This window comes from Haplochromis burtoni, unplaced genomic scaffold (assembly GCF_018398535.1).
Source record: "Haplochromis burtoni strain Fernald_Lab_line unplaced genomic scaffold, NCSU_Asbu1 Contig_450, whole genome shotgun sequence".
NCBI classification, from domain to species: Eukaryota; Metazoa; Chordata; class Actinopteri; order Cichliformes; family Cichlidae; genus Haplochromis; species Haplochromis burtoni.
In genome coordinates this window covers 291,049-303,679 of record NW_024582811.1, presented here as the reverse complement: position 1 = coordinate 303,679, position 12,631 = coordinate 291,049, and the positions used below count along the sequence as shown (strand labels likewise).

The 12,631-nt window shown below is 41.6% G+C and overlaps 1 protein-coding gene across 3 annotated transcripts; it reads right to left on the bottom strand.

Annotated features, from left to right (window-relative positions):
- Positions 1-39: 39 nt before the first annotated feature.
- Positions 40-12,026, bottom strand: minar1 (membrane integral NOTCH2 associated receptor 1). Of its 3 annotated transcripts, none has more exons than XM_005945714.3 (5): positions 11,583-12,023; positions 8,681-9,566; positions 5,927-7,378; positions 2,306-2,569; positions 40-520 (listed from the first exon to the last, which is right to left on the bottom strand). In XM_005945714.3, the coding sequence occupies exons 1-5, from the start codon at positions 11,612-11,614 to the stop codon at positions 323-325; spliced, it is 2,832 nt and encodes a 943-aa protein (XP_005945776.1). In that variant the 5' UTR covers positions 11,615-12,023; the 3' UTR covers positions 40-322. The 3 variants fall into 3 exon arrangements, with proteins under 3 accessions (XP_005945776.1, XP_005945777.1, XP_005945779.1); XM_005945715.3 differs by having other exon boundaries at positions 11,593-12,023; XM_005945717.3 differs by lacking the exons at positions 40-520; positions 2,306-2,569 and adding an exon at positions 3,520-5,514 and having other exon boundaries at positions 11,583-12,026.
- Between the last annotated feature and the right edge of the window lie 605 nt (positions 12,027-12,631).

Sequence of the window (12,631 nt, the reverse complement as noted above, 5' to 3'; positions counted from 1 at the left end):
TTTGTATTGTTCGATACATATGCGTACCGAACCGAAAGCACTGTATCGAACGGTTCAATATCGATACGAGTATCGTTGCACCCCTAATAGATAGACAGATAGATAGATAGATATTATGCACTTGCTGATTTTATAACCTTAATATTTCTACATTGGCAATACTCCCAGATGTAAACACCATAAAAACAAAAAAAACAATGTAAAGTCGTACATTCTCATGCTGTCACTCAGTTTGCTTTGCACTTACTGGTCCACAAAAAGAAAACACCTACAGGTAGAAGTATAACATCCATTGTGCATGGCTACCACCTTTCTCATTTATTCATGATTTCATGGTGCAAATTGGAACAACAATAACCAGGATCACAGTGCAAGTAGCAGCTGCAATCAGTGCTCCAATCTTACACGCCTTGGCCCTCCTAAATTCTGCCTCTTTCCTCTTGAGCAACGAGTCATAGCCTGGGGTGTAGATGTCCTCCATCCAGTACTCCAGATTATTGGGGTTTAACGACTCCTGGGTCTGATGAAAGACACAAAGACTATAAATAACAATTAGGGATGTTTTCCATTTGGCTTTAAAAAAAAACATTTTTTAATTAAATGCTGTGTTGAGGCTGTTATTTTTAGCATCTGCATGGATGTTAAAATCACCCACAATAATTGTTTTATTGTGAGTGAGAAGTTAGACAGAAACTCTGTGTGAGGTCCAGGTGTACCATCGGTGGTAGCAAAGCTGGGGCGGAGGAGGCAGAGCATCAGGCTTTCAGATGAGTCTCTAATTCAATGATCCTGGTATCCAGAGCTTCCAATAGGCTTATTACTATAAACGTCTGAATGAATAGTGAAAAGCTCATATTCTTTAAATTACTTACAGAGTGAAATTATGTATTTTAAATGTCTAAACTCAAGAATTTCAAATGAATAACCAGAATATCTGTTGTGTGTGTATGCGTGTGTTTGTGTGTGCGCATGCATGTGTGTCTGTGCATGCGTGTGTGTCTGTGCATGCGTGTGTGTCTGTGCATGCGTGTGTGTCTGTTAGTGTAAGTGAGTGAAAGTGGGGAATTGTTATCAAATGAGCAGGAAAAAAGTTTTCAATCTTTAACTATTTTATGGGTTTTATTTTAAAACTGTGTGTTTGTGGGGAGATAAACTATGTCTGATATCAAAATTATCTGTCATTACCATACATTTAAATTCACCACCCATTGCTAATTAAATAGGTCAATCAGGAGCTGGAATTCCAACCGGACCATGCAGCTTGCCTGGTTGGAATACGCCCAAAACTGCATGACCTGCTGGTCAACTTGTCTGCTACCTTTTGAGGCCTCCATAGGTTACCAACCTCCACTCTGGAAGACCACCCAAGCAGCCTTCCTTTGGACGAAGGAGCAAAATAAATGGCTGCCTGACTGGAACAGGACTACTGCACTTCCCTGTACTCGTCCACCTCGGCCTTACACAGAGTTTGTCTGATTTCTCAGACTTTTTATCTGATTTAGTGCTCAGCTCAGATAAAACAATTATTGTTGTGGGTGATTTTAACATCCACGTAGATGCTAAAAATGACAGTCACTCCCCCCCTTTCTGGTAATCGCACGGAACAAATCAATTTTTGCCAGTTCAAAGCACAGCACACACCTCTTTTTCTGGGTCACCCCTGGGTACGATAAAAAAACCCTGTATTAACTATGACAAGGATTGTATCTCGGGTTGGAGTAATAGCTGCCTTAAGTGTGCCCCTCTATACGTCCAAAGTTGCAAGACCTCCTCGTGTATGGTCTTAATTTATTTATTTGTCAAAGTACTGTCCTTGGTGCTGAAGACTGAAGAAGTCACTTGATGAGTGACCAAATGTTTCTGGAAACGCTACATCCAGATGAACACAATCAACTTTTCGGTACTTGGTGCTGAATATAAATGGCCAGGATGGATTCTTGGCTCCTTTTGGACAATATCATTGTGTGATTGTATTACGAAACAAAACAAAAATTAGATACTCCAACAGATTTCATTACCCACTACTTCTTGTTGCTTTTGGTGGGATTGAAGTGAAATGGTTTCAATAATACATGCATATTTTTGTGAAGATTTTAAGTGATAAGTATGTAAAACACAAACTATATGAGATAGAAGACAGAATTTAATGAGTGACAAGAGGTGAGTGGAGAAAAAAATGCTCAGTGGATCATAGAAGGACCCCCAGAAGCCTGTATCTACAGCAGCATGACTAGGGTATGGTTCAGAAATTAAGTTGCTCGACATTTAATAATATGCAATATGTATGCAGAGCCCAGAACTGTACCTGCAGGTCAAGAGCAGTGAGCTGCTTTTCCTTCTTTCCTGAATTGCGTTTGTATTCCTCAATGGTCCAGGATGGCTGGCCACGTATCCCAGCTGATGGACTGGTGAGCCTTACATCAGCGTACAGAGAGCTGTCTTTCATATGGGCCTTGACAGAAGGGTTGAAGTGATGCGGTGAAAAAACCTGCTCAGTCAGGTAGGAATCCTTTGATTGTTTTTGGAGTCGTTGCACTTGAGGGAGCTCATATTGACGCTTTCGATCTGTCTAAGAAAACAGCGAAGGATAAACATAGCAGATTTTAATCACTGCAGAGAAATATTTACAACCATCTCACAGATATATCATTACGTCCAGATACTTTCAGCACTACTTATGTTCTTTTAAACTTGTTCCTGAGTTAACTTCAATATTCACTCCCTCCAAATGATCGATTTTTAGACACCATTGCTACAAGAATGCTCAGAAAAGTCCCATTCACTTTTCAATTAAATTCAATTTTATTTATAAAGCACCAAATCACCTCATGGTGCTTTATACTGCACGGTCATGACCCCACGATAATACAAAGACAACAGAAAACCCCAACAATCACTTGATCCCCCTTTGAGCAAGTGCTTAGTAACAGTGGAAAGGAAAAACCCAGCTACACACACACACACACACACACACACACACACACACACACACACACACACACACACACACATAACACACTCTCACTCACACTTACACATACCCAAGAAACACCTGATTCCAGGTCTCTCTTGGAAATTAGATCTCAATGAGATTTTTACCTGGCTGAATAAAGGACTAATAATACCCACGAACCCACTAATGACACACACGCACACACTGACAATCCCCCGGGCGGTGCGGTAAGGAGACGTCCCTCTGAAACAGCAAGCCAGGACGCAGCCACAGCGCCCCACAAACGACCTGTAGACCCCCGCACCTGGCAGAGTGTGACACAGTGTGCTGTGGAGTGTGAGTGTATATACGGGATGACTATTACTGTATAAAAACTAGAGTGCTGTTGGGTGGGGGACGTGACACAAACACCCCACTGCTGAACAGTAGTACTTACACACATCCCCCAGCCGATGGAGACAGGATTTTGAATTGATTCTGGATTTAACAGGAAGCCAATGAAGGGAAGCCAACACAGGAGGAATCTGCTCTCTCTTTCTAGTCCCTGTCAGGACTCTTGCTGCAGCATTTTGGATCAGCTGAAGGCTTTTCAGGGAGTTTTTAGGACGTCCTATAATAACAAATTACAGTAGTCTAGCCTAGAAGTAATGCAATAATATGAATCCTACAAAAATGAATACTTCAGTTTTGAATATGATTAGTCTATCTCTATTAACAGGCTGCATACTACAGGCTTTTAAGCTGGCAGTAAATCATTGCATAAAAAGCCATCACTTGACCCAGCATCTTAGCTGATTATAGACCAATCTCTAACCTTCCTTTCTCAAAAAATCTCAAAGATTCTTGAAAGAGTACTTGTAAATCAGCCAAACTGATAATCAGAAGAAATACTATATCAGAAAAGTTTCCCAATTCTTAGTTTCCAAATTATAGAACAGAAACAGTAAAGCATACAAATTCTAACGAGCTACGGTGGCATTACCTTACTCTGCAGCAGCACTGTGAGGAATCTTGGAGTCATTTTTTAACCAGGATATGTCCTTCAATGTGCACATTAAACGAATATGTGGGGTTGCTGTCTTGTATTTGTGCAATATCTCTAAAATTAAAAAAACATCCTAACTCAGAGTGAAGCTGAAAAACCTTCATGGGAGAATTCGAGGCTATATGAAAACCTTTCAGGTGATTTGAAATGCTGCAGGCAAAGTACTGACAGTGACAGGAAAGAGAGCAAATGTCTCTAATGCTGGCTTCTCTTTATTGGCTACCTGTTAAATCCAAAATCAAATTTAAAATGTTTCTCCTCATACAAATTCTTGAATAATGAGGCCACATCTAATGTTAAAGACTTCATAGTAACATATCACATCACCATATCATAGTACCTACACCCTGCCAGTGATCAGATAATCAGCTGGCCAAAGGTGGAGACAGAAGACACTGACATCAAGTGGCTGGACGAGGACGGACTGAAAGACAGCTAAGAAGCAGTGATCATGGCAGCACAGGAACAGGCTCTAAACACAAGATCCACAGAGGCTGGGGTCTACCACACCAGGCAAGACCCCAAAGATGTGCAACATAACTGGGTGGCCAAAATAATATACAGGAACATCTGTGGTGTTTCCTGGAAGTCAAGGTCAAAATGGGACACGTCCTCTAGTGTGGTTGAGAATGACAGAGCTAAGATCAGGTGAGACTACAGATACAGACACACAAACTGGTGATGGCTAACCAACTGGACATTGTAATGGTGAACAAGCTGAGGAAGACAGTGATCGATGTAGCTATCCTGAGTGATAGCAACATCAGGAAAAAGGAACACGAGAAGCTCAAGAAGTACCCAGAGCTGAGAGATGCCAGCTTCTTCCTCTGCAGCTCTGCCATACGTTCTGTATTCGGTTTCCAGTCCACTTACTATTAAGTCATTCATACTGCAATAGCAACTTCTGTTGTTTGGAGATATTAGAAAACTCTCCTGACATACAATATAGAGATTTCTTAATCCCCTCGATCTCATCCTCAGAGACTGTACCCATCTTTGCTCAATTAAGACATAAACAAACACAGTAACCTGTTTAGTTGTTGCTTAGCAGGAAGTTGACAGTTGGCTTGATGTGTCAGCACTAGAGGGAAGCAATAGAAACCTTTCCCCTTTTGATTGTTACGCTAGTCGGACACCACAAAAGCGTGTTACTTGAGAATGTCAAGCAGATTGTTGATATTAGCCGACCTTGTTGGTTTGTGACGCCAATCAGTTGATAATGTGCAAATGACAAGGCACAGGAGCAAAACATAAGGTGCTTTGTGAAGGGAAAAGTAGGAGCATTCACTGTCCACAACCCTAGCCGGTCTGTCTTCTGCAAAAATGGCTGGAGGCTAATAAGGAAGCCTGGTCCTGGGCTATTGAAGCCTGGTTGTGGCCTGGTGGCTGAGCTTGGTGACTGCTGGAGGATCCTGGGCCTGATGTTGGATAAGAAGGCCTGACTCACGGTCTCTGCTCTGATTCATGCCAAAGGTGTTCCATCAGTTAGAGGTCTGTCCAGGCCAATCAGATGTTTCTACACCAGGGTCACCAGTAAGACACAACACACAAGCTTGTTAAGGTGACCAAAATGCAGCCAAGACTAAAACAATGACTGGTTTCTTATACTAACTCCAGTTCAGCATAATGGATGATCTAACATCACCTTCACAAGAAGAATGACAGATACAAATAAGAATGTGCATTTAGTTAAGTAGACGAATATCAGCAGTTATATTTATAAACCTACTGCCCCGATATGTCGTCTGATCATACAAGTGATAACTCCAGGACACAATATACATTCCAGATTGTTTCCCTTTAAAAACTCTCTCATGCTTTGTGAATACAATGTAAAATGATTCCATATAATCTACAAGTGCCATGCAAAATTCTTGTTACTGAATTTGTGTTTCTTTATACAAACACACACACACACACACACATACCTCTTTAACCTTCCGATGCCTATCCTTGTCTCTGTCCTCAGGGTGACAGGAGTAGGACACAGTCCCCCGGTCCTGTAGAGAGTTGGTTATGCTAGCAACCTTCGACTCGGTAGCCATGGGCTCCTCGTTGAGTGAACAGGAAGACCTTCTGAATAGCATGCCTTTCTTCACAGCCTTAATCCCAAGAGTGTTGCTATTACTCCCATCTGAGCAACACCACTCTCCGACATATCCATTGTCTGTTTTCACATTGTGACCAGTGGTGTTGCACTGGTAAACATGAGGTGAAAGAGCAGTACTGTTGAAATGTGGATGTGGGTAGGGTTGAGCCTTTGTCGGTGTGGCATTGGACCTGGATGATGATGATGATGCTTTCTCCCCGTGCCTCCCATTGGCCTCAGGCTCCTGGATCTTTTCATCCAGTTTGTTGAGCTTGGAAAGTACCTGGGATATTTCACTGCGAACCCCCGACAGAGACTCCAACTTCTTCTCAATCTCACCAATTCTCCTCACAAGCTTACACACACTTGTTTTGAGCTCATCATCAGTGTTTTCAAGTGAATGGAACAGGCGGTCTACCTTAGACTTGGCTAATTTGACTGTGTTGCATTCAGGGGAGCTGTCACCTTCTGACTTTACCTGAGACAGAGACCCATTACTATTGTAACATGATGACTGAACAACACCCAGAGAGTCACAAACACTCATATCATCCAGAAAACGAAAAATATCACTTATGTCATCACTAATGACCTCACACTCCTCAACTGAGCGTTTCAAACCGTGCCTTTCGCTGTCGTTATACTTAGATTGGTATTCTTTCAGCTTCTGTTCAATCCGCTCAGTTTGTGTTCCAACACTAGAGGCGCTTTCCCCTTCTTGAAAGGATGCATTCTTCGTATTTTTGTCCCCAAACCTTTTGGCTACGTCTCCATTGTCCAGACCTCCGGGTCCCCTACCGATCAGTGATATATCCTTGGGTTTTATTTCAGTACTTTTCTTTGCAAAGCCAGGTGACGCTGATACCTTTTGCATCGGGGTGTGAAAATATTGCTCACTCTCAGTGGTAATAATGTTACACTGATGGTTTTCTTTGAGTGGTCTGCTGCTTTGAAAAATCCTTTCTGAAACAGGAGGGCCCTCTTCTGCGTTGAGACTGAGGCTCTTCATGGGCCATACTGGCTGTTTCCCTGCTTTGTTAATGTGCTTCTTGCTACTAACACACTCAGAGACGGTGGTTGGACCAAAATAAGTTGACACCTGTAAGTCATCCAGGCTCTCGTGCTTCACCCTCCGTCTGTCCTGTAGGGGGGAGTTAAGTGGCGGTTCAAAGTAGGGGTTACTGTAGGGCAGTTCGAAGCTACGGTTGAAGAAGGTAGCAGGCTTACGTAACTCCCTATTGTGGTAACCTTCAGCAGCCTTACTGCCCTGTTTGCACTCACTGGTGATGACCTGCAACAATAACCAAGACAAAGATGGAGTTGGCTTAAAGGCACAAAAATGCAGCAATTATTAATCATAACTCGGGGATTAAGAAAGTTTAGAATTATGAAATAACACAATACTACAGAGAAATCTGGGCAATAACTGATTTATAAAATACAAATGGACTAATTTGATCTTGGGTGTAGAGAATCTAGTCACATCATCCATTATGTTACTATTTTTTAGCACATCAATCAACTTTAATTACAAGACAATAGAGGTGTCAGGAACATCTGTATCAATAAACTGTACAAAACATTTTTATTATACTATGTGTGTGTGTTATTGACAGGACATCGAATCTTTCATGTTTAGTTGGTTTAGAATATTTGGGATGTGAGATTATTAAGATAACACTATTATTCACTAAATCAAAGCAGGTATTGATAATAGTGTGAGAAAATAAGTAAATATTAAAACACTCTCGTGTGTGTTGTACACAAGGTGTCACTTTAGCTCAGTGGGTGAGCAGGAAACCACATGACCGGCGGGCAGCAGCCCAGGTGTATGACCTGTGGCCTTGTGCTGCATGTCCACCCACTCTCCCACTTTCTGTCTGTCTTTACTGGTTCACAATTCTAAAAGAAGCAAAACATTTTCGACACGGTCAGTTCAGGGAGCCAGCATATGATTAAGGGTCGCAAAGGGGAAAATGCACTCACTCAGTACTTGCATATTCTTTATAATTTGTCTGTTCAGAAAATGGAGGCTTAGGTTAGCACTTGTTGTTTTTGTGACAATGAATATTTCATTGGGTGGCTGTTACATTTCCTGACACCAGCTGTATTTGTCAGTGTGAGGAATGTTTACTTTGCTAAAGCAGAAGAGTCAAAGTTGAGGAGAAATACTTGTGGTGTCATATCATAGTATTGTGTTGTTTGGCCATCAAACTAGTGAGCAGCAAAACATATGATCAAGGCCACCGGCCTCTGGGTCACACTTTAACAACCTTGTATTATTGTTTTTTTTTTCATCACTGCATTTCAGAGGACGTAAATAAAATGCCCATAACATTGCCTTCAAATTTTTAAAAATGTTTTACATATATGTTTATGTGTTTGTGTGCATTTTTGTGTGTCTACAAACACGGGTTAGGGTATAATTTAGTATATTTAAATTATGAATCTCCAATAGACTATTCAACTCAAATGAAACTCAAATTTCCATTTCGTTTACTAAACTTGTGTACCATCTCATATGTCACCTGGCCGTCTCCCTATAGACATCTGTCTCAGTAATTCCTTTCAACAGCACCCTAAAAACACAAACCTGTGGTGAAAAAGCCACAAAATTGTGAAAATCCTTCTTAAAATCGTTTCTCTTCTGGATGCAAGTGTGAAGAGAGAAGGGCTCTGGATGTCCCATGTTCTGCAGGGACTCCTGGTCAGTGGTGGACTCGGTGTCTATGTCCATAGGAAAGTAGGTGCTCTGCATTTCACAAGGTGGTGATGGTGGACTGCTGCTAGAGTACTGAGGCAGATGATGCAGCTTGTCCAGAGAGCCTGCTCTACATTTCATGTCTTTCCTCATGCCCAGGAGGAAGTTTGGTCCTGAGGAGACAAGAAAGCGCTGCCGGCTGTTGCAATCAGAGGAATTAGCACAGGGAGGGGCGTTCTGAGCCACAGGATGCTGCTGAGAGTGGTGGTGATGGCGCCCTTCCCTGGGGTGATCCATGTGCTCATAACCGATCCCCCTGTCACAGTCCTGATACTTAAGGTGATCACTGTCAGACCTGCAGAACTCCACTGACTGACTCTTGTGAAACGTGGCTCTTTGAACTATAGGAAGCTTATCTTTGGCTATTCCTCCATTCATGTGGATCAAATTGAACATGGTGACAATGTCCGCTGCAACCATGAGCTTTTTGGACAGCGGGTCCTCAGTGGAACAGCGCATCTTGTCCTTGAAGAGGGTGGCTGGGAAGGCAGGGTCCAGGCAGGCTGTGTGGAAGAGCAGGTTGCGGAGCTTGGCCAAGTGCACCAAGTCAAAGCGAGCACACAGAGACTTGCACAGGTCCTGGTAGGACATGGTGGTGTGCTTGGTGTCCAACTCTTCCAGGATCCGAACCAGGAACAGAGAATACTCTGGGAGGGAGTCCATGGCTGCTGGATGGCAGGAAGAAAGAATCGGTTCTTCCTCAGGAGAGGCTTGACACCTGGAAACAACACAGTCAAATGTTCATTCTGTGCTAATCTGGTTTTCTGTGAAATAAGACACATAACAGAATCAAACAGACACAATGAAGACAGGCCACAGTCATAACAACGAATATAATGGACGAAAAAGTTAACACAATTCCTTCCCATCCAATCGATAACCTACATTCTGACAATAACAGCAATAGTGACATGTCCGTCAAAATAAATAAATACAAATCAACATTTCACGTTTTTAGTTGTATTCAGGGGCGGATCTACTGCGGTGGCAACTAATCTCTTGTCATCCTTGTGCCATTGTAGTTTTGCATATGACAGTGTTGTCTATTGCAGTGAGATTTTAGATTTCAACACTGTAGAAATGGAATGAAGGTGTGCGGTATTAACCCTCTGGGGTCTACGGACACGTCATCGCCTCCAAATCACATGACATAGCAACAAGATGCAGACTGACTGAGTCGTCATTTCAATTTCAATTTCCTTTGACAGTTCAGACTTCAAACTATATAGTAGTTTTTAAATTGTGTTAATACGGCATGTAAAAACAGAGTTTTATATATATAGACAATGCTTTTTACTATCGTCACGTTTTGTGCAAGAAGAAATTGTAAAAACTGCATTTTCTAAGGACAGCACAAAACAACAACATGAACAACAACAACAAAACGTCACTACTTTCCTATTGGTGGGAAAATGTACCATGTCGACCTTAGGAAGGTGAGAGAGTTTTGGGAGTGACGATGGTGAGAGCAAGTGAGCGAGAAAGAGGAGACATCAACAGTGTGGTTTGAGATTTGAGAGATTTGTGACATTTAGCGTGTTTGGAGTGTACAGTTAGTGTATACTGTAGTCATTGTGAGAGTGAATGAATAGTGGTATTGTAAAGCGCTTTGGGTGCCTTGAAAAGCGCTATATAAATCCAATCCATTATTATTATTATTATTATTATTGTTTTGTTTTGTGTGACACTGAGGGCACTGCTGGACGTCACAGTCGCTGCCAAAAAGTCATCAAAGGCAGATTGCAGTGTAAACGCTGTCTCCAGGTGGGAAACAGGAGTGATACACTTCCTGTTGTCATACCTGCAGGTTTCAGGAGTGTGATGTGCTCCTCTGTCTTGTGGTGGACAGAAACTATTTTTTGGAGTGGCACAAATAATTTGTGTGGCATCTTATTGTGACACCTGATTGTTGTGTAATTTTAGTTTTAGTAGTAGGCTCAAATAGTTGTACAGAAAACACAGAGGCATTGGCTGCATCTTTAGAAAAATAGTTGTTTATAACTTTATTGTATGCAAAAATTGTGCATAAGTTTTTAAAATTCACAGTTTTCGCTAAACATGTTTGTGGTTTTTACAGTAACAAAGTACAACTTTCTTCTACTCAGATTTTGGGTTTTTTGTGTGATTTTAGATTATTGTGCCCATATTATACTATGACAGTATGCCAGTGAAAACATAACTGTAAATTCAGATTGTGCTGAAATAAAAGATACCACACAAGACAAGGTAAATAATTTTTAAAGGTGAAATACAAAGGTAAAATGAAAAGCAGTCAAAAATGGCCAGTTATACCCTGGCCCTCAATAAATTATGACAAATTAGGTTTAAATTTCAGGTGAAAAATCTTTTCATGACAGTGCAGATTTTGTGTAAATGTAACCTTGTAACCACGTGGTTATTTCTAATTTAACTAAACCACCTCATGTTGTGTAGATTTCTGAATTTTGTACTTATTGGGCTATGTTTATTTATTATACAGGCTATACAGTACATGAAATCTACATTCACTTGTTTTATGTAACTGATATTTTCCATTTGTTTGGGCTAAAGAAAATAAGAACCTACGAAACGTGTACATTTACTGCGTTTGACGTATTTTAACCATATATAATGCATATTACAGAATGTATGTAAAGAAATTGCTTTGATTTTGCCACCCCATTTGATTCCTATGCCACCCTAAGAAAATTTCTTTAGATCCGCCCCTGGTTGTATTTGTACAAAAATCACTTACACGGACTCACTGTGAACAGAGCTGAGAATCATCTGATCAGCTGGGTGCGGGATCGAAACGGCACGGCGCTCGTTAGAGCCAAAAAACGGGAAAATGAATGGAGGATCATCTGGATGTGAATCCGCAGCGCGCACCCTGCAGCATCCAAAAACGCCTTCAGCCCGTTACATTATCCGCCAGCCTACAGAGGAGCAAACCAAACCCACACGCATGACCACAGCTAACTGTGAACACAATGACATTTAGTGTCCCGGTTGGTTTAAACGTTAAACACGGATCCACGCTCCTGCCCACGCAGAGCGGGCTGTAGTGAATCCATTGACCTACGTTTTCCCTCCTGGTTTACTGCTGACTACAGCTGTGGGTCTGTCGCGAAGGGCCTGGGTGGAAATTCAAACTGCCTGCTGTGCGAAGCCTGAGTACCATCAAATTAACTGGACACCAACAGCACTGATTTCCGCTTTCAGAGGAAAAGCTTGAGAAGTAACACAAAAACAAAAACACGTCTTCATTGCATCAGCAGTTTGATTTATCTTATTGCTTTCCAGCAACGTCATCAGTGTTTTTAATGCATTCATCTATTTGTTTGTTTGCATTTCAGTTTAACTTTGCTTAATTATAGCAGATTTTATCTGCCAGAGCGACCCATCGTTACAGTGTTTAATCGCTCCCTTCATGGTGTTTTGCAGTAACAACATCGCTTTGACATGTAATGTAGCACCCGAAGAACCGCGTTGAAAAGATGCGGGCATTTATTTTGAAGGCGGAGAGTCGTATTTCCGTTCACAGACTGGGTGATGCTGTGGGGTCGCTGCGGTTCTTTGTTTCTACTCAGAATGATGTAACTACACTTAGCATCAGACACAATATGCCGTCTGCGATCTCACACGCGCTATTATTTCACAGGATGCTACACTTGACATCTGTGACTGCTGACCAGTAATCAGTGTAGAAAAATTAATAAATATACAAACAAAAGTGTCATGCATATCTCATTGTTATTGAGAAATAGTGCGTTTAGGTTGTTTGTCGCTGTTTTGATTTTTTGT